This window comes from Marmota monax, unplaced genomic scaffold (genome assembly GCF_021218885.2).
Source record: "Marmota monax isolate L192 unplaced genomic scaffold, Marmota_monax_Labrador192_F-V1.1 WCK01_AAM20220418_F8-fsc00026, whole genome shotgun sequence".
NCBI lineage: Eukaryota > Metazoa > Chordata > Mammalia > Rodentia > Sciuridae > Marmota > Marmota monax.
The window spans coordinates 286872-304390 of NW_026693108.1; the positions used below are offsets into that span (position 1 = coordinate 286872).

Sequence of the window (17519 nt, forward strand, 5' to 3'; positions counted from 1 at the left end):
ACACCTCCCTGTACCCCTTGTCCCCTCCTGCACAGACCCCTCAATCCCCCACCTCCCGCCCTGCACACACCTTCCTGTACCCCTTGTCCCCTCCTGCACGGACCCCTCAATCCCCCACCTCCCTCCCTGCACACACCTTCCTGTACCCCTTGTCCCCTCCTGCACAGACCCCTCAATCCCCCACCTCCCGCCCTGCACACACCTTCCTGTACCCCTTGTCCCCTCCTGCACGGACCCCTCAATCCCCCACCTCCCTCCCTGCACACACCTTCCTGTACCCCTTGTCCCCTCCTGCACGGACCCCTCAATCCCCCACCTCCCTCCCTGCACAATCTCCCTGTACCCCTTGTCCCCTCCTGCACGGACCCCTCAATCCCCCACCTCCCTCCCTGCACACACCTTCCTGTACCCCTTGTCCCCTCCTGCACGGACCCCTCAATCCCCCACCACTCCCGCCCTGCACAATCTCCCTGCACCGCCATGTTACCACTCTTCCCAGACCTCCCATGAGCATGGCAGGATAGGAGGTTCCACTGAGGTCACAGCTCATATCTGAGCCGCTTCCAGGTCTCACTTTCTGAGGATTCTGATCCTGGTGAGTGTGTCCTCCCAGCCCCAGAGGACACCATCCCCACTCTCGGAGGGTCAAGGAAGCATTCCCCAAGAACAAATGGGAAGTGAGAATACTGAACAGGACTGTCCTCCCACCCCAGCTGAGAGCCAACCACCAGTGAGACCCCGAGGCTGGTGGGTCAGGGTTATGACTCCAGATGGTGCCGTGGTGACCGTAAGACAGACAAGACTGGGGCCAGGCACGAGGCCCTAGGAGGGGCGGGATGATAGGAATCTTTGGGTGGCTGTGTTGTGGCACCCCACTGAAGTGGCGTCCTCTGTCCCCAGATGACCTGGACGTGCGGTACACAGCCGTGAGCAGCTTCATTTTCCTGAGGTTCTTTGCTCCTGCCATCCTCTCCCCCAACCTCTTCCAGCTGACACCTCATCACACGGTAAGAGGTCAGCCCGTGAGCTAACCTGTCCTCCCCTAGTCTGGCCAGTCCCCTGAGCCTGCCCACACGTCAGCAGGGGAGAAGGTGTGAAAGTGGGAGGGCTGTCTCTTCTCTGTCCACAGAGACATTCAGCAAACTTTCTGCCCCAACTTCTCTGTGTTGCTGGAGGGATCAACAGTTGGGTGTTGTGACGGGGGCCTTGGCTGTCACCACATGCCCTGTGAATACCTTGGTGTGCTTCCAATTCTGTGCACATTCATGCATCTCTTTGTGTCAAACATTGTGGATTGTGCCATGTGGCAGGCCCTCTCTGGTGCTGAGGTGACAGTTGAGGGTGCCCGGGGGAGAGGCTGGAGAGACTTTGCGTGGTGGCCCTTTCTGCTTCCCTTTGATTGAAGCCAGCATCCCTCTGCCTGTGCAGAGTGGCCCTGGCGCCTCTGCTTACCAGGTGGGAGGGCTGGAGGAGGGAGCCCTTCTCTGTTCACGGTGCCAGGGTCCAGCACCCAGCTGAAATGCAGGCCATCTGGGGTGAGACAGCATCCCAGGTGACTGGGACCTTCTGGAGCCCGAGACCAGGAATTATCCAGGTCACCCCAGTGCCTGCTTAGGCCATGGCAGCTTTTGGACAATGCCACCCATTTTGTCCTCTGTGTAACTCTGGGATCGATCACAGCGTGTCCTAAAACTGGAACAAGGCCAGGTTTCTCTTCTCTGCCTCCGACAGGACCCACAGACGTCAAGAACCCTGACACTTATCTCAAAGACCATCCAGACTCTCGGCAGCTTGTCCAAGTCCAAGTCTGTGAGTCTCTTTCCACCCGTCCAGGAGCTCTGCTTTGTTTCTCTCTTTAGAAAGTGTAGATGAAGCGGTCCACACTCAGGAGCGAACCCCAGGGACACGGAGTGGGAAACACCCCAGCCTTCCAGTGCCTCCCGTGTCTCTGCCCTCGGGGGAGGCCCGCAGTGCCGGGGGCCTAGTTCCTCTGACTTCTCTCAGTCTCCTGGGAAGGTAGCCAGGCCTCCTAACTGATTGTCCCACCTCAACTTTGCTCCTGGTCCCCTAGTGGCAGAGCTGGGAAGGTCACCTCAACCGTGAGCCCCCGGGATGCTACGTGGGTGCACCTGTGGGTGGGGGCGTCCTTGGCAGGAGGAGCAGAGCCCAGCCACAGTCCTGGTGACAGCCTGCACTTTCTGTCATCATCACTCCCTCAGGCAGGTGCTGTGCTAGAGGGTCCCTGTCCCTCAGGGTCTTCTACCCCTGGACTGCCATCCTAATTCCATGCAAGCAGGCCTCTTGACTCACAGCTTGAAAAGCAGGCTCTAGGGCCAGAGCTGGATGCCAAGTCCTGACTGGGTATATGAACTGTCCATGGCCAGGTGAATGGGGGTCTGTAGGAGCTCCCTCCCTGACCTCCAGGGCCTCAGGTGGGATCCCTGAAGACGAGGAAGCTTCTGTGGAGGCCCAGAGGCAGTGGCTCTTCCCTCCACACCCAGGTGGTGGGAACTCCAAGGTCTTCACACCTCCTGTGTACATCCCTACCCCAGGGGACCCCACAGGAAGTGCACTGATCTGCACCAAACCCCGAGTGGTGGCCAGAGAGGTCTCCCTGGGTCCCCAGGCTGTGACTCGGCCCCTGGGCTGGGCAGCCCGAGACAGCAGGGGCCTGCTCCCTGAGGCACTGGAGCACCTGGGGGCCGTTCACAGCTCCAGGAGCCTGATCCAGGACTTCAGCCAGAGCAGACACTGGTCCTCTCGAGCACCACCTGGGCTGGCCACAGGCACCTGAGTCAGATCTGGGCCACCCACCAAGACCCCGGCATCACCTGGCGCCCGGCTTCATTTCAGGGCAGTTTCAAGGAGGCTTACATGGCGACCTTCTACGAGCTCTTCAACGAGCAGAAGTACGCAGATGCGGTGAAGAACGTAGGTACACATGTGTGCAGGGAGCCCGCACTCGGGGACTTCACACGTGGTGGCCTGCAGGCCTGCAGGCGGATCATGCCCTGCCGGCTGTCCACTGTGGGGCAGGTCCAGGGCCACCTGGGTCCCCTGCAGCCACCCTTGAGCCGATTGTTGGCCGACGTCCATACCTGCAGCACAGTCCTGTGCCATCATGGCCACAGTCCCTGGTGCCTCTGTCCCAGCTATGTCGAGGACACTGTGGAGAGTGCCCTGCACCCTGTAGCTTGGCCATCCCCACCCTCGCAAATCAGAGGGCAGAAGGGGTTGGAGCTCAGAGCAGCCTGTTGCTGGGAGGGAGCTGAGAGGCCCTCGGATGGGGCGGGAGTCAGTGCCAAACCCGGTCCCCAGGTGGGACCACTCGTGGCCAGGAAGAAGGGCGGGGCCAGGCCGGCTGCCTCTGCCGTGTGTCTTGGGCGCCTGGAGGGTGCAGAGCTTTCCAGTGCCTGGCTCCCCGTGGACAGGCCTGGCAGGGTCGGGGCAGGGCTGCTGCCTGGGGACTCCCACAGGCCTCGGGACCCTCCTGCTCTCTTCCGCAGCCTTGACAGGGAGTGAGGGAGGAGCGGCATCTTGCCGCCGTCGCTGTCGGGGAGTCGGATTCGACGGGCTGCCCTTCTCATGGCCTGGTTTCCTCCCCTGCTTTAGTTCTTGGATTTGATTTCATCCTCTGGGAGAAGGGACCCCAAGAGTGTCGAGCAGCCCATCCTGCTCAGGGAAGGGTAAGGCCTCCGTCGCACCTGGGAGGAAGGTGGGGGGGCTGCACAGCTGCCTGTCCTTGACTTGAGGCCCCAGAGCTCGGGTCTGGCCCATGTGGACAATGGCTTGCAAGTTAGGCTCAACCTGGACCTTTCCTAGCCACTGGCCTGGGGCGGGGTGGGGTCCCGCCTCCTCATCCTTTCCCTACCAGGCTCCTCTGGGGAGGCGCAGCCCACTGTGGTTGCTCAGGGCCTCTTCTCTGTGGGCTTCGCAGAGTGTCCACTCTTGCTTCTGAGGGGTCTTCTGTCAGGAAACCAGGGTCACAGGAAATGAGATGGGCACTCGGTCCCAAGGGCCTCAGCCAGGATTCCCTGCGGTATCTTGGGGGTCCTGGAGGTGGAAGTGCTGTGACCCCTCGAGGTTCTACCTCAGCATGGGCCTTTCCTACCTTGGCCTCACCCGGGGGTCTGGGGCTCCAGGGGCGGCACAACACCTCTGCCCCTCATTGGCACGAACTTGGGCAGATGCACCCAGTTCCTGCAAAGCCTGCTGGGCTGGCCCCCGTTTCAGCTGCAACTCTGAGGCTCTCAGCTTCACCGTGCCCCCAGGCCCAGGAGCTGGCCCGGACCATGGCCCTGTCGCTGTTTCTCTTTTAAAGCAGCCACGTGTCCATGGTAGCACAGGTGGCTTCACACAGTGCACACTGAGCAAGCCTGCAGCCCAAGGCAGCACAGCCTTCTGTGATCCTTCCTGGCTGGCACACTGTATGTGGAGTGTGGCGATTCTAGAGTGACCTCCTGGTGCAGGGGTTGTGACCCTTCCCTGGGCCTCTGCAGCACAGCCAAGTTCCTCCAGCTCTTCAGTGGCTGCAGCACACAACTCACTGAGGTTTCGGTCCACTAAGACCCTTAGGCTTCTACCCCCAATTAAGCTGCCACCTTCTGCTCCCCAACTGATTGTCACCTGCAGTGTCATCTTGGGGGTGGGTGTCTGTCATCTTGCTCTGGGTGGGCATTTTGTCCTGTGCTTGTGCACACTGTAGACTCAGGGTGATAACCCTGCTCACTGAGGTTCACTCCATGCCGAGGTATGCCTGTACTCCTGCTCTTCGTGACCCTCCTCGTGTTGTCACCTGCCGAGATGCAGAGCCATGAGCCAGCTCCAGGGGCTTAGTGTTGAACCAACTGTGCTCACGTGGGGTGGCACACCCTGTTTGCAGTTGGCTCCCACCTCCCCTGTTCCACGGGTGCATGGTTGTGGTTAGAAATGGTCACTCGTGAATGAGGTATCTGGACCAAAGCTTGAGTGAGTGACCCTCACAGACCCTTTCTCCAGAGAACTGCCAACACCCTCCGGCTGCATGCACCTGCTCCTCTGTGCCCAATCAGCTAGAGGTTTCTAGGAATGTATGTGCACAGAATTTGCATAAACCCCATGTATGCATGGCCCTCAGAAAATAGTGTTCCCACAAAATCCTGTAGCAGCATGTTTGTAAGACCTTCTACCCACGGCTCATCTGTCCCGTGACTGAGGATCTCTTAGAAGCATTTTCTGACCTTTAAGGACAGTGGTGCCCAGCTGATCAGTGTGTGTGGAGGCTGCATGGGGCCCCTTGGGGTCTCAGCTGCCCTCCTGGCTTCCCCAGTCGTGGGAGGACAGCAGCATGCTGTGTTGCTGGCTGTGGACCCAGTTGGCCTCAGTTTCTGCCCAGATCATGGCAGAAGGTCCTGCCCTTAGCTCCCTCCAGACTGTTGCCAGGAGCGCCCTGGCTCCCACAAGTGCACCTGTGCCCAGGTCTCTGGCCCACACTGTGAGGCCTTGCTGGCGCCCAGCATCCCCAGCTCCGCTCCTCAGGGTAGTCACAGCTCCACATTCCTCCAACAGAACACATATCTCCTGGTCCAGGGGCCTGGCCATCTGCAGCTCTGCTCTTTTCTGCCTCTGCCCTCCATCCACCGATGGGTATTTCCTTCTCTTCCTGTTGGCTGCTGGCTGTGGTCAGGAATCCCTCACTCCCATGAGGCTCCAGGGGCCGCCAAGAGTGGTGTTGGGTGGGGGAGGCCGAGGTCCGACAGAAGCAGCCCGAACGAGGTTGCCTGGACACAGGAAGGCCATGGGCTTCCCCACACAGCAGGCACCACAGCAAGTAGTGTGCTCCCCACCACCCCCAGGCTGGTCGTGCCCCCCTCCCCCAGATCTGGCTCCAGAGCATGCCTGTGTGGCCCTGTGACCCCTGCTGCACTTCCTGCAGAAGGCCAGGCTATAGGAAGCCGGTCAGTGAGTGCTGGATGGGTGGGGGCTGGTGCTGGGGTCTGAGGAAGCCCTGTGTGGCCTTGCAGGTTGGGGTGCTCAAGGCAGAGGCACGTACCCCCCCTTCTAACCTGTTGACGGAAGTAGAGGAGAGCAGCACTGTGCACCGGTCTGCCTGCGCACTGTGGCATGACAAGGGGGCCTGACACTCAGTGACCACTAAGTGCCTTTGTGACAGGTTCATGATCAAGAGGGCGCAGGGGAGAAAACGCTTTGGAATGAAGAACTTCAAGAAGAGGTGGTTTCGCCTAACCAACCACGAGTTCACCTACCAGAAGAGCAAAGGTAACAAGAGTGGCCCCCCCTATGGGTTTCCCACTCTGCTCGGAGGGCTCCGAGCCTTCTCCAGGTCCTGCTGGGCGAGGACTACTCTGTGGGGAAGCCTGGCAGACAGCTTTGTCCCCAAGCACATGTCCTTGTCCTGTAGCCCCTGGCAAAGGTGGGGAAGACTCCTCTGCAGGAATTCCACTCCCACCCACCAGAGCGCAGGGTCCACCTGTGGGGGAGGCCTCCTGGCTGTACTTGATGTCCCTCTCCGCATCCCCCCCCAGGCCGTGGGGCTGGTTTCTCCTGGGTCTGAGCAGCTCACCTTAGGAAGTTCTAGCAAATGACTTCCTCTCCTAAAGATGTGGCCCTGGGCTGGAGGCATGCCTGAGAGCTTATCAAGGTCCTGAGAAGCACCTGGCTCCTCCCTGCATGCCTGTGGCCTCTGGGGTCCTCAACTATCTGGCTAGCGAGGAGGGCACCACCACTTCAAGGCCAGGCACAGCACTCATGCCCTCTCTGCCACAGGAGACCAGCCCCTCTGCAGCATCCCTATCGAGAACATCCTGGCCGTGGAGAGGCTGGAGGAAGAGTCCTTCCGGATGAAAAACGTGAGTGCAGCCCTCTCCCCCAGGTGCGTCCCACGACCTGGCTCCAGGCCTGGATCTCCCTTCTCCTGTGCTCACCAGGCCCAGGGAAGAACCTGAGGGGAGCCGGGGGCTGAGCTTGGCCAGGTGCTTCTCGGGCCAGTTCCAGAGGCCAAGGGGCCTTGCCTGTGTTAGTCAGCTTTCCATAACTGTGACAGACACCTGAGATGATCAACCTAGAGGCAGGAAAGCCCTATTTAGCCTCACAGTTTCTATGTCACCTGGCCTTGTGGCTTTGGCCCTGTGGTGAAGCAGAGTGACACAGCAGGGCGTCTGTGGTGGAGCAGGCAGCTGCCTCGTGGCAGCTGGAGGCAGCGCCGACCAGGAAGGGGTCAGATCCCAACAGCCTCCTCGAGGGCGTGTCCCCAGTGACCTCACTTCCCTCCCTGAGGCTCCACCGTCAGCTAGAGTCTGAGCCTTCTGCACCTGGACTTGGGGAGCACTTAAGATCCAAACCACGACATTCCACCCCTGGTCCCCACAGGCCACGTCCATTTCCAAGGGTCCACATAGTCTCACCAGTTCCATCATTGCTCAAAAGCCCAAGTCCAAAGTCTTCTCTTAGACACAAGGCAAACAGCTCTGAGCCCTGAAAAATTTTTAAAAACCAAAAACTTACATAATGGTGCAGGGCAATCATTCCCATTCCAAAAGAGAAATCAGGGACACAGAAAGGAAGGCTCAGGCTGAAGCAAGACCGACACCCAGCAGGGCACAGATTCAATGCTGAGGACTTGGCTGGGGCAGCCCTGCCTGGTGGCCTTGCTAGCTGTGGTCCCCGTGGCCACTCCTGGCTGGCTCTGCTCCGTGTCTGAGCTTTCCACGGCGATGTTCCATGCTCCTGGAATCTCTTCATCCCAGGTCTCAGCTGAAGCTGCAGGTTTACTCCCGTGGTGCCACACATGGCCCTCCAGGGCTGCCTGCAGGGACTCCAGGCCTGCCGCCTGCCGCCTCCCAGACCTGCCTTTGGAATCTGAGGGAAGCCTCTGTTGCTCCAGGACTCTTGCATTCTGTGTGCCTGCAGAACCAGACCCCTCGGCGATGCCAAGGCCTCCCGGGGCTTGAGCAGGGGCAGAGACCCTTAGACCCTGGCTGCAGTGGCTTCTGAGTACCTGGGCAGCTGAACTCGGAGGCAATGTCCTGGGGAGACAGCTCCCAGGCAGACCTATATGAGCTGGTACTGAGGCACCATCTCAGATGAAAGTCTGAGCCTGTGAGGGGTGGGGTCTTGCTGAGATGCCCTCAAATCATCTCTCTCTTATCATCCACGTGCCAGGTTACAACACCTTTTAGTGTCACTGATTTCTTAAGTAATCACTCCTTCCTTGGCCCCAGTTGTGCACATATTTTTCTGCCCAAATTTCAAGCTTTTCAGATCTTTCGGTTCTGCTCTTTCTTTCTATTTCTCACTGTGAATCTGGTTAAAAGCAGCCAGCAATGCCCATGCCATAGCCTGAATGCTCTGCTGCCTTGAAATTTCCATTGCCAGATTAATTAGTTCCCCACCTCTTGTACTCGGCCTTGCAGAAAGCCTCAGGACTTGAGCAAAATGTAGGCTATTCTTTGTCAGAATACAAATTGAAGGGCTCAGCCCTCATTCCCCCTCGAAACCTCAGGAGCAGTCTTTGCTGTCCACATTCCTATTGGCATCCTGGTCTTCTAAACTCCACCAGAATCTCCCATTAAACAAACTCTACTTCTCCAGCCTACATCTCCAAACTTTCCAAACTCCTCCTGCAAATCAGTTCCAAGGCTCCTGAACCACGTGGTGAGGTGCCATCACACTTCACCTCTCAGTGCCAACTTCAGTGCTACTAACCTTTTCATTGTTGTGACCAAAATACCACGACAACAACTTGGAGGAGGAAAGTTGATTTTACTTGGAAGAAAGACCCCTTAAAGGATGCCAGGAATAGGTCCTGAGCCTCTTGGGATTTCCTCTCAAACCTTCTTTGGCTCTGGTGTAATTTTGAACTTAGAGAAGGGTGCACAAGGACAGAACGAGGGGTCCCAGGCACCCTTGATCTGGCTTCACTTTACCCTGTGTGCTTGGTCATCCTTGGTGTCCTCGCTCCTCTCTGTGTGATGGCTGCATCTTTCCTGAACTGCACGAGTACTTCAGTGTATGCTTCCTAAAAACAATTCTCTTCAGAACCACATGGCAGTTGCCCACACCAGAAATCTCACTCTGGCCAGGCCAGCACATCCCCATCGTATTCACAGTGGCCACCCTGCTCCTTCCCCGCTGTCGCCTGCTCTCAGACCTTCCCTGCCCTGCTCGGTGACTCGGGCCTGATGTTTTACATGCCTAGAGGCAGCTTGTTTTCTAGTGGTCCATCAGCTTGGCTTTCTGGCCCCTGTGAGTGCCCAGCCCAAAATGATGGTCAGGTTGCTGTCCATGGGGATCAGAGCCATGAGCACACTCAGGCAGAGGTGGGGTTTACACACACGGGGGCGGGGGCACAGGGGTGTTCCCATCTCCTAGTGAGGCCCCAGCTATTCACCCAGGAATATGGAGCCAGAACTCCCTAAGCCCAGAGGGGCTATCACCTTGGATAGCCACCTGAGTCCTGCCAAGCTCTGGTCTGCCCACCTCTCCAGGCACCATCTGGGTGCAGCTTGGCCTGTGCTTCTGGGGTCACCTGACCCCTCTGGCTCCAGGACCTCTGTTCCCACTGTCTTCTGCCTGGGAAGCCATCTGTCCCCCCGCCTTCTGCGCTCCACCTCATTGACCCTTTCCCTGCTCTGCCGTTAACTTGGCCTGCTCCAGAGCTCAGCCAGAGGACTGCTCAGTCTCTCCTGACCTGTTAGGCCCTGGCCCTGACTTGCTGTTTGCTTTCATCCTTCCCCCTGGCTGCAAGTAGCATGTCCCTGGGACCCAGGACAGTTGCTGGCACTTAGTAATGTTGGTGGAGAGAGAGGCAAAGGCGGTGGCCCTGAGAAGCCTCATGAGGAAGAAGCCCCTGAGTGGAGCAGTCCCCTGTGGTCAGGTGGGCACCAGGGTACCAGAGGGCGAGAACAGCTTGCCAGGCCCCGAGGCAGGGCTTCATGTGCCAGCAAGGTGGACAGGAAGGGCTTCGTGACACGGGTGGCCAGCCCTGCAGTCCCAGGAGAGAAAGCAGGTGGGTGGGGGATTCCAGCTGAGGCTTCTGAGGCTGCAGGCAGAGTGTGCCTGGCGAGGCTCACCCTGGTGGCCAAGTTGCAGTGGCCTCCCCAGCTCTGCCTCTTCTGTCCCCACAGCCCCATCCTGTGGCAGAGCTGCAGGCAGGCCCTGGGCCCACCCAGGTTTGCATCAGCCCTGGCCCCTGGGGGCCCATCCAGCCAAGTGTCCCATTTCAAGCCATTGATGGTGTCTGAATGCCTGTGGCTCTCGTAGTAGCCCTCCTGAGCCCACACTGTGTCCTCAGATGTTCCAGGTCATCCAGCCGGAGCGTGCGCTGTACATCCAGGCCAGCAACTGCGTGGAGGCCAAGGACTGGATCGACATCCTCACCAAGGTCAGCCAGTGCAACCAGGCTCGCCTCACCGTCTTCCACCCGTCTGCCTACCTGAACGGCCACTGGCTGTGCTGCAGGGCCTCCTCCGACACTGCTGCCGGCTGCACCCCCTGCACTGGGTAGGTCTGGGCCCCCGCAGCACCCGGCACCCACCACCCCCACTCAGCCAAGCACAGTCGCCTGGCTGGTGTGCTGTCCAGGGGGCCAGTTCAGCCAGGGGGCCCAGCCAGGCAGACCTCAGTCCCCACTGATGGAGCACCTGGGCATGGGCCTCTGGGAGGCTGTGTACCTGCAGGGAGCTCCAGGCCAGGGAGGTTCCTCCCAAGCCCCTGCTGGGGCAGAGCTGACCTTGGGGAAGTGGTAGGCAGGGAAAGGAGGGCTTGAAGCCGAGGCGTCCCATTTCTCCCGAGGGCCTGGAAGTGCTCCATCTCCTGCTCAGAGCCCCACCCAGACTCTCCACCAGCACCTCTGCGTGGAAACTGAGGCCAGTCATGGCAGCTGAGCCTCCTGTGGCTATCAGAGAAGGGAAGGTGGCCAGGGTGCCCAGCCTCCCTCGGCAGTGCCCCTGATTAGCTCTCTGTGCCTTGTCATAGGGGGAGTATGACAGCCTCATGTGACAAGCCCCCAAAGTGTGCTTGTCACACAACCTTCACGTCTGGCCATTTGCTCCCCCAAGCCTTGGAGGGTGATAGATACAGAACCCAGGGCCACACCTGTCAGTCCCCAAGACCTCTCTCCTGTCCTCACCCAGGACAGGACAGGAACCCAATGCCTCCCGGGAGGAAAGGAAAGCTGACCTGTCCTCTGGGCAGGTGAACCTCTGGGGAGGCAGCCCAAGCCTTACACGAGGTCATTTCTGCCCTGTCCATGGTCAGTCTGGATCCATGGGTCCCAAGAGGCCCCAGCTGTGGAGGCTGGACTGTTCTCTCTCACATTCTATACATGTCCTAAGCCAGCCGGGGGCCACCCTGTCACCAAGGTCAGGATAAGGTTTTAAATATGTTCTCTCCAATTTCTTTCTTACTTGATTTTCTTAAAAGTAATATGAGTAAAAGCATTGTCTAAGTCATGTTTTTTTCTTTTTATTCTTTCCCTATCTGGGCAGTGGCCTCCCAGCAAACATCCAGCTGGACATTGACGGGGACCGCGAGACGGAGCGCATCTACTCCTTGTTCAACCTGTACATGGCCAAGCTGGAGAAGATGCAAGGTGACCACAGCCCCTGCCCGTGTCGGGCCAGGGAGCTGTCCCAGGCACAGGGCCATCTGCAGGGCAGCCTGGTAGAGCTCTGGTGTCCGTGGGGCGTCCGTGGGCAGGCTACAGCCCTGGTGATGGGAAGCTGTTTGCTGGCTAGCCAGCACTCTAGAGAGAGATGTGTTTGTGACATTCAATAGCTTAACAGAACTAGAAGCTCAACAGTCTGGGCAGGACAGATTAGGTGGCGTGGGACCTGGTCTGTTCCTCAGTGGCAGGCAGATCCAAGGAGGGAGGCAGGGGTATCTTCTCCATGAGGGGTCTGGGAGAACTCAGATACGCTCATGTAGATCACAAAACAGCTCTCAGCCCACAGAACAAAGCATAGGAGAAAGTCTGGAATCCAGCCCGTTAGTCTTGCTTCCTCCCTGCTTTCCTGACCCAGCCCAGAAGGCCAACTGCACCTTGGCTGGCCATGCACGGGGTCCTGGGCATCATGTCCCGCCCGCGTGTGAGAACAGGCTCCAGGCTCACACTGGCTCACATGCCTGTGCACACCCAGACGGCAGCATGGTGCCCAGCAAGCACGGCATGCGCAGGGCCTGGCCCTGCCTGCACCACAGTGCTGCACACTGTGCATGGCCTCTACCCCTCTACCTGGAGTGCCCTCCTACTTCAGTCCAGCCAGTGCCTGCCCTTCCTGTGAGTCTGTTCCTCCTGGGAGCTTTCTCCAGCCCCCGGCCCCATAGCCTGGTTCACCCCATCACTCAACTGCAGCCCTCTCTGGTCTGTTCACTTTTAGTTGTTATCTGGGGCCTTTTGAGAGCAAAGGAAACATCCTTTTTACCCCAGGACTTGGCACAAAGGGGGTACTTGTCCTGTTGGATGGATGGATGGATGGAAGGATGGAAGGATGGAAGGAAGGATGACTAGATGGGAGGGAGGGAGAGAGGAAGGAAGGAAGGAAGGAAGGAACAAGTGTATAGATAGACGGATGGATGGATGGATGGATGGATGGATGGCCAGACAGGAGGAAGGGAGGAAGGGATGGAGGGAGGGAGGAAGGGATGGAGGGAGGGAGGAAGGGATGGAGGGAGGAAGGAAGGGAGGAAAGAAGGAAAGGTGTATGGATGGATGGATGGATGGATGGCCAGACAGGAGGGAGGGAGGGAGGAAGGAGGAAGGAGGGAGGAACAGACAGGTATATAGATGGATGGACGGATGGATAGGTGGGTGGATGAATGCATGATGCATGGATAGATAGGTGAGTGGATGGATGAATAAAAAATGGACAGATAGACAAATGGAAACAATTATGCTCTCGTCCTTCCTCCCAGTAACCAACAAACCGCCTTGATAGCAAGGGCTCATTGCTGTCAACGCAGCTAGACTCTCAGCTCACTCTGCCCACATGCACCTTACAGGGCGTGGAGTCCCTGCATCCTCCAAGCCTCTGCCCGAGAACGTGGTGCTTCTTGACAGCCTTCTAGATGGGCAGCTCCGATGGCTGTGAGACACTGTCTCCCCAGACACATGACCATGGGGCCTGTGCCCGTTGGTGTAACAAGTCCCTTTCTGCCCAAGTCCTAGCCTTTGGTGCTGGAGGGCTGTGTTGCCATGGCCTTGGCCACAGGCCATGGTCAGACCCTGGCCCCTCCTGGACGCTCCTGTGGCTAGGTCTCTGTGGCCCCACATCTGCAGACTCAGTGCAGGGTCATGGCATTCTGTCCTGAGGGCTAGTGCTGGGCTGGGAATGTTGGCCAGTGCAGAATGGCTTGTCATGATGGTGGCGAGAGTAGAAACATCTCTGTGGGGGATGGCAGGCTTGCCGGGTATGCTGGGGGCAGGCCATCTGTCCATCTGTGCAGTGACACAGGTACCTGCTTGTTAGGGTTTTGGGGAGGCTGCTCATGTGAAACGGAACCAGTGTCTCCTGCACGGCCTGGTCACCAGGTCTCCATTTCACCTTGATCAGTTCAAGGACACTGTTCACAGGGCACCAGGTCCAGGGTCCAGGCAGAAGGTGGTTTTAGTTGTTATTTTGTGTCCTAGTGAGACAGATTGGGCTCAGGGACGCTGCCATCTCTGCATCCTGCTCGGTCCTCCCGCCTAGTCAGGCCTTGCGGAACAGCCTTGGCTGCTGCATCCTCACCAGCACCTCCCAGGAGGGCAGGGATATCCTCTAGCGCCCGCCACCTTCCTCCACAGCCGTCCTGTCACTCGACTGTGCAGTTAGCAAGCTGGACCTGTGAGGAGAGGGTGGCTGGGCCGAGACATGCTGGGCCCAGGGGCCTGCAGGATGGACACTCAGGCTGCTCCCTCACTCACGTGCCAATAGCCAGCCTTTCCTGGAGGGGACTGCCGTGGGAAGTGCATGCCCCGAGCAGACACCCAACAAAGGGGTGGTTGCCACAGGGACACCGCAGTGACATCCCTGCCCCCACAGAGGCCTGTGGGAGCAAGTCTGTGTACGACGGCCCCGAGCAGGAGGAGTACTCCACGTTCCTCATCGACGACCCCCAGGAGACCTACAAGACACTGAAGCAGGTCATCGCAGGGGTGGGGGCCCTGGAACAGGAGCACGCGCAGTACAGGAGGGACAAGTTCAAGAAGACAAGATACGGGAGTCAGTGAGTGCCTCGGGGATGAGGCTGTGGGCAGGGTGTGGCCAGGTCCACCCCAGACCTCTGATGGTGCCCACCTGGGGAGGAGGCTGGGTCTCCCAGCCTGTCTCAGCCAGTGTCTGGCCCCATCTGCCTCTGCCTCACACGCCCTCTGCCATCTCCCAGGTCACTGGCACAGGCTGGCTCTGGAGTGGCCACATTCTTGTCCCAGGAGGGAGGGGGTAGGGCATGCGGATGCTCAGGACTGAGTCAGGTGGACCACACTCGACCCATCACCAGCTAAGGCTGGCAGGTAGCATGGCTTCCACCCCCACTTCTGCACAAGAGCAGAGGTCATGGGAGATTGAGTTCAATGAGGCGAGGGCTAGAAGAGCCCATGGCCAGGGGTGAGTGGGCGTCTTGACTGTGCCCATCCAGCAGGTGCCAAGGGACTGCATGACAGAGCCACCACACAGCCTAGAATGGGTGGGTGAGCCTGCAGGGAACACCGACCATGCAGGGAAGAGGCCGGGGTTCTGGGAAAGATCAAGTGAGGCTCAGGGAGAGTGACCACTCCCCACGTCCTGCTGGATAGAGCCCGAGCACCTCTAGGGCCTCTAGCATTGAGGCAGGTCTTGGACACACCTGGCAGGGAGCCCACACCCCCTTCTGAAGGCCTCCCTCCTAACGTCAGAAGCCAGCAGCCTTGCAGTCCAAAGCCAGGGGGCTGACCGCAGCCCAGGAAGCAGAAGCCTGTTCTAGGGGAGGTGTTGCACCCAGAGCAGGCAGCGACCCACCCCAGACACCCACTACCCAGCACCGGGCATCCTTCAGCCACAGGTGGACAGAGCCCGCCTTCCCCACGCTCACAACGCACACTCCATAGTGTACCACACACCGTGTGCACACAGGTCCAGCCTACACACGTGAACCTCATGCATTACAACATGTGATCTGCAGCCGGGGTACACTGCACGCCAACATGTGTGCGTGCTGCATGTACCACCTTGCGTGTGGATTCTGCGCACGTGTGTGCACACTGCATATCGCAGACACACAGCACCTCTCTCCTTCAGGGAGCACCCAGGGGGAGAAGCCTCCTCCTCCCCTTCCAGGGAGCACTCAGAAGTGGGCAATGGAGCTTGCTCTCCCCCTCCTCTTCCAGGGAGCACCCAGAGTGGGGACCTCCTGTTCATGAAGCATCCTATCCCCACTTCTTCCAGGGACACACAGAGTACAGAGCCTCTTCACCCTCATCTTCCGGGGAGCACCCAGAGGAGGGAGGGAGCCTCTTCTCTGCCTCTCTTCCAGGGAGCGCCTGGGGTGGGAGCCTCTTCTGCCTCGCCGGTTCCTGGAAGCAGCTGGGGTGTAACTTTATCCTCTCCCCGTCTTCCAGGGAGCACCCCATTGGAGACAAGAGTTTCCAGAACTACATCCGACAACAGTCCGAGATCTCCACCCATTCCATTTGAAGTGTGTGCAGTGTTCTAGGGTGGCACCAACCTGCTGCACAAGGCCACCCACCCCCGAGCAGCAGAGGGAAGCAGAACCGATGGAGCCTTCACAGCCCAGCAGCTCCCACAGGACCAGTCCTGGCTGCCAGGGCTCCACACGTCTCCACTCAGAACTCTTAACTCCTGCTTGCCTCACCTGCCAGTGCCGAGTGGTCTGACTGGCCTCTGGAGTGTGGGGTCATTGTCTTCTCATTCCCTTTGTCCTGTGGAGGTGCAGGGGTCAGATGAATGGTCAGGAAGCATGGACTGCCCAGTAGTCATCCAGGCCCTCCTCTGGCCTGGCCCTGGCTCTTCTGCTGCACCCCTCCAGACGTGAACAGTGTCACTCCATCCCTACAAGCCTACTGCCCCCCTGGCTGTGACAGGGGCCTCCCTGTCTGTTTGTGGCTGGAATCCCTGAGGGGCCTGGGCTTTGGGGGCCTGGGTCCCTTCTGCAGAGTCCAGGCAGGGAGAGGCAAGATTCAGTCTCCTCTGGCTGACTGGCCAGCCCCAGTCCCAGCACAGCTGTCCCACTGTGAGTCAGTGTCCAGTCCCAGCACAGCCGTCCTACTACGGGTTGGTGTTGGGAACCACAGTCCACTTGCCTGCCACCCCATGGGGAGGTTGGGGGGAGATTTTTGAAAAGTGCATTTTTCAAGCCGTCTTTCTTATTGTTTTTAAAGGAGTGTTTTTAATTAGCTCTTTGATGTAAGGTAACTCAGAACATTGAAACCTTTACCTGCTCAAGAGGGCTCTGAGAGGCAGATAGCCGGGAACTGTGTCTCCAGCTGCCAGAAGGTTCTCCCAGGGACTGCTGCGCCCCGTCTCAGGAGCCCAGGAGGAGAAGGGCATGGCCGTGGCCAGAGCTGCTGTCTTGTGACAGGAGGGTTGGGGCAGGAGGGCAGACCTCTTCAGCTTGATGGCACACTGGTGTTGCAGACCCTTGCTCTCCAGCACCCCTGGCCTGTGGCAGGGGGTCCTGGGGAAGCACTGAGGCACATGTGGACTTCCTTGTCCAGGCTTTTCATCTAGGGACAGGTAGTCACATCATTTCTTGTCACAGAAGTAGTGGAGGAAAGTGTAAAAAACCTCTGGACACATGCTCTCAGGCTGCGATTTTTAACAGGGATTTGTAACAATGTTTCTGTTTATAAAATACTAATAATTTGCAATGTATTTTACTGGCCGATTAAAACAGAGGTTTTATTCTTTCTGAGGACTGGCCTGTTTTCCACAGGAGCCCACTGGTCACTGCGCTCGTTGGGTAGGGGCACCATGTGGGGAGTGGCAGGTGACAAGAGAGGGTCTGATGACCAGTGGCATCCATCCGGCAGGCGACATTCAGGTGACATGTGGAGCTTTAGGTGGGAACTTGGCCCGCGGTGCCTTCAGGAGAGGTGTTGCCGGGCCTTTAGACAATCCCCAGGAGCGGGGAGGGCAGGCTGCACCAGGAGCTGTGCAGCCTGAAGGTGCCTGGAGCTGAGCCGTGGCCCTGGGGGTGGAGGGATGGCACCCCGGGACGGGGGAGCTGCTGTCTGCTGTCCTGCTGCCCCCCCTGAGGCCAGGAGAGGGTCAAAGGGCGGTATAGGCAAAGGCCCCGTGGCTGGGGCCAGGGATGGCTGAGGTGGTTTCTAATTTCTTTAATCTTTTCTCCATTTTGTTTTTCTTTACTTTTTTTTTCTTTTTGCTGGGGATTGAACTCAGGGACACTCCACCACTGAGCCACATCCCCAGCCCTGTTTTGTGTTTTATTTAGAGACAGAGTTTGCTGAGTTGCTTCTGATTTCTTTATTTCTTCCTTCTCTCCATTTGGTTTCCCTCTCTCTCTTTCTAATCCCCTCAGTTGGC

The 17519-nt window shown here is 58.5% G+C and overlaps 1 protein-coding gene across 2 annotated transcripts in view; it reads left to right on the forward strand.

The window, feature by feature from the left end:
* Rasa3 (RAS p21 protein activator 3) overlaps positions 1-16882 on the forward strand; it is a 74991-nt gene extending 58109 nt beyond the window's left edge. Inside the window, exons 15-24 of one of the 2 annotated variants that reach the window (XM_046454791.2) lie at positions 901-1007; positions 1732-1809; positions 2854-2931; positions 3613-3686; positions 6152-6258; positions 6766-6848; positions 10292-10500; positions 11487-11590; positions 14022-14205; positions 15575-16882. In XM_046454791.2, coding sequence (XP_046310747.1) covers positions 901-1007; positions 1732-1809; positions 2854-2931; positions 3613-3686; positions 6152-6258; positions 6766-6848; positions 10292-10500; positions 11487-11590; positions 14022-14205; positions 15575-15650 — 1100 coding nt within the window. In that variant the 3' untranslated portion in view covers positions 15651-16882. Of the gene's footprint in view, positions 1-900; positions 1008-1731; positions 1810-2853; positions 2936-3612; positions 3687-6151; positions 6259-6765; positions 6849-10291; positions 10501-11486; positions 11591-14021; positions 14206-15574 lie in introns of those variants that run through there. The other variant, XR_006854030.2, reaches the window with a different exon arrangement.
* The last annotated feature ends 637 nt before the right edge of the window (positions 16883-17519 follow it).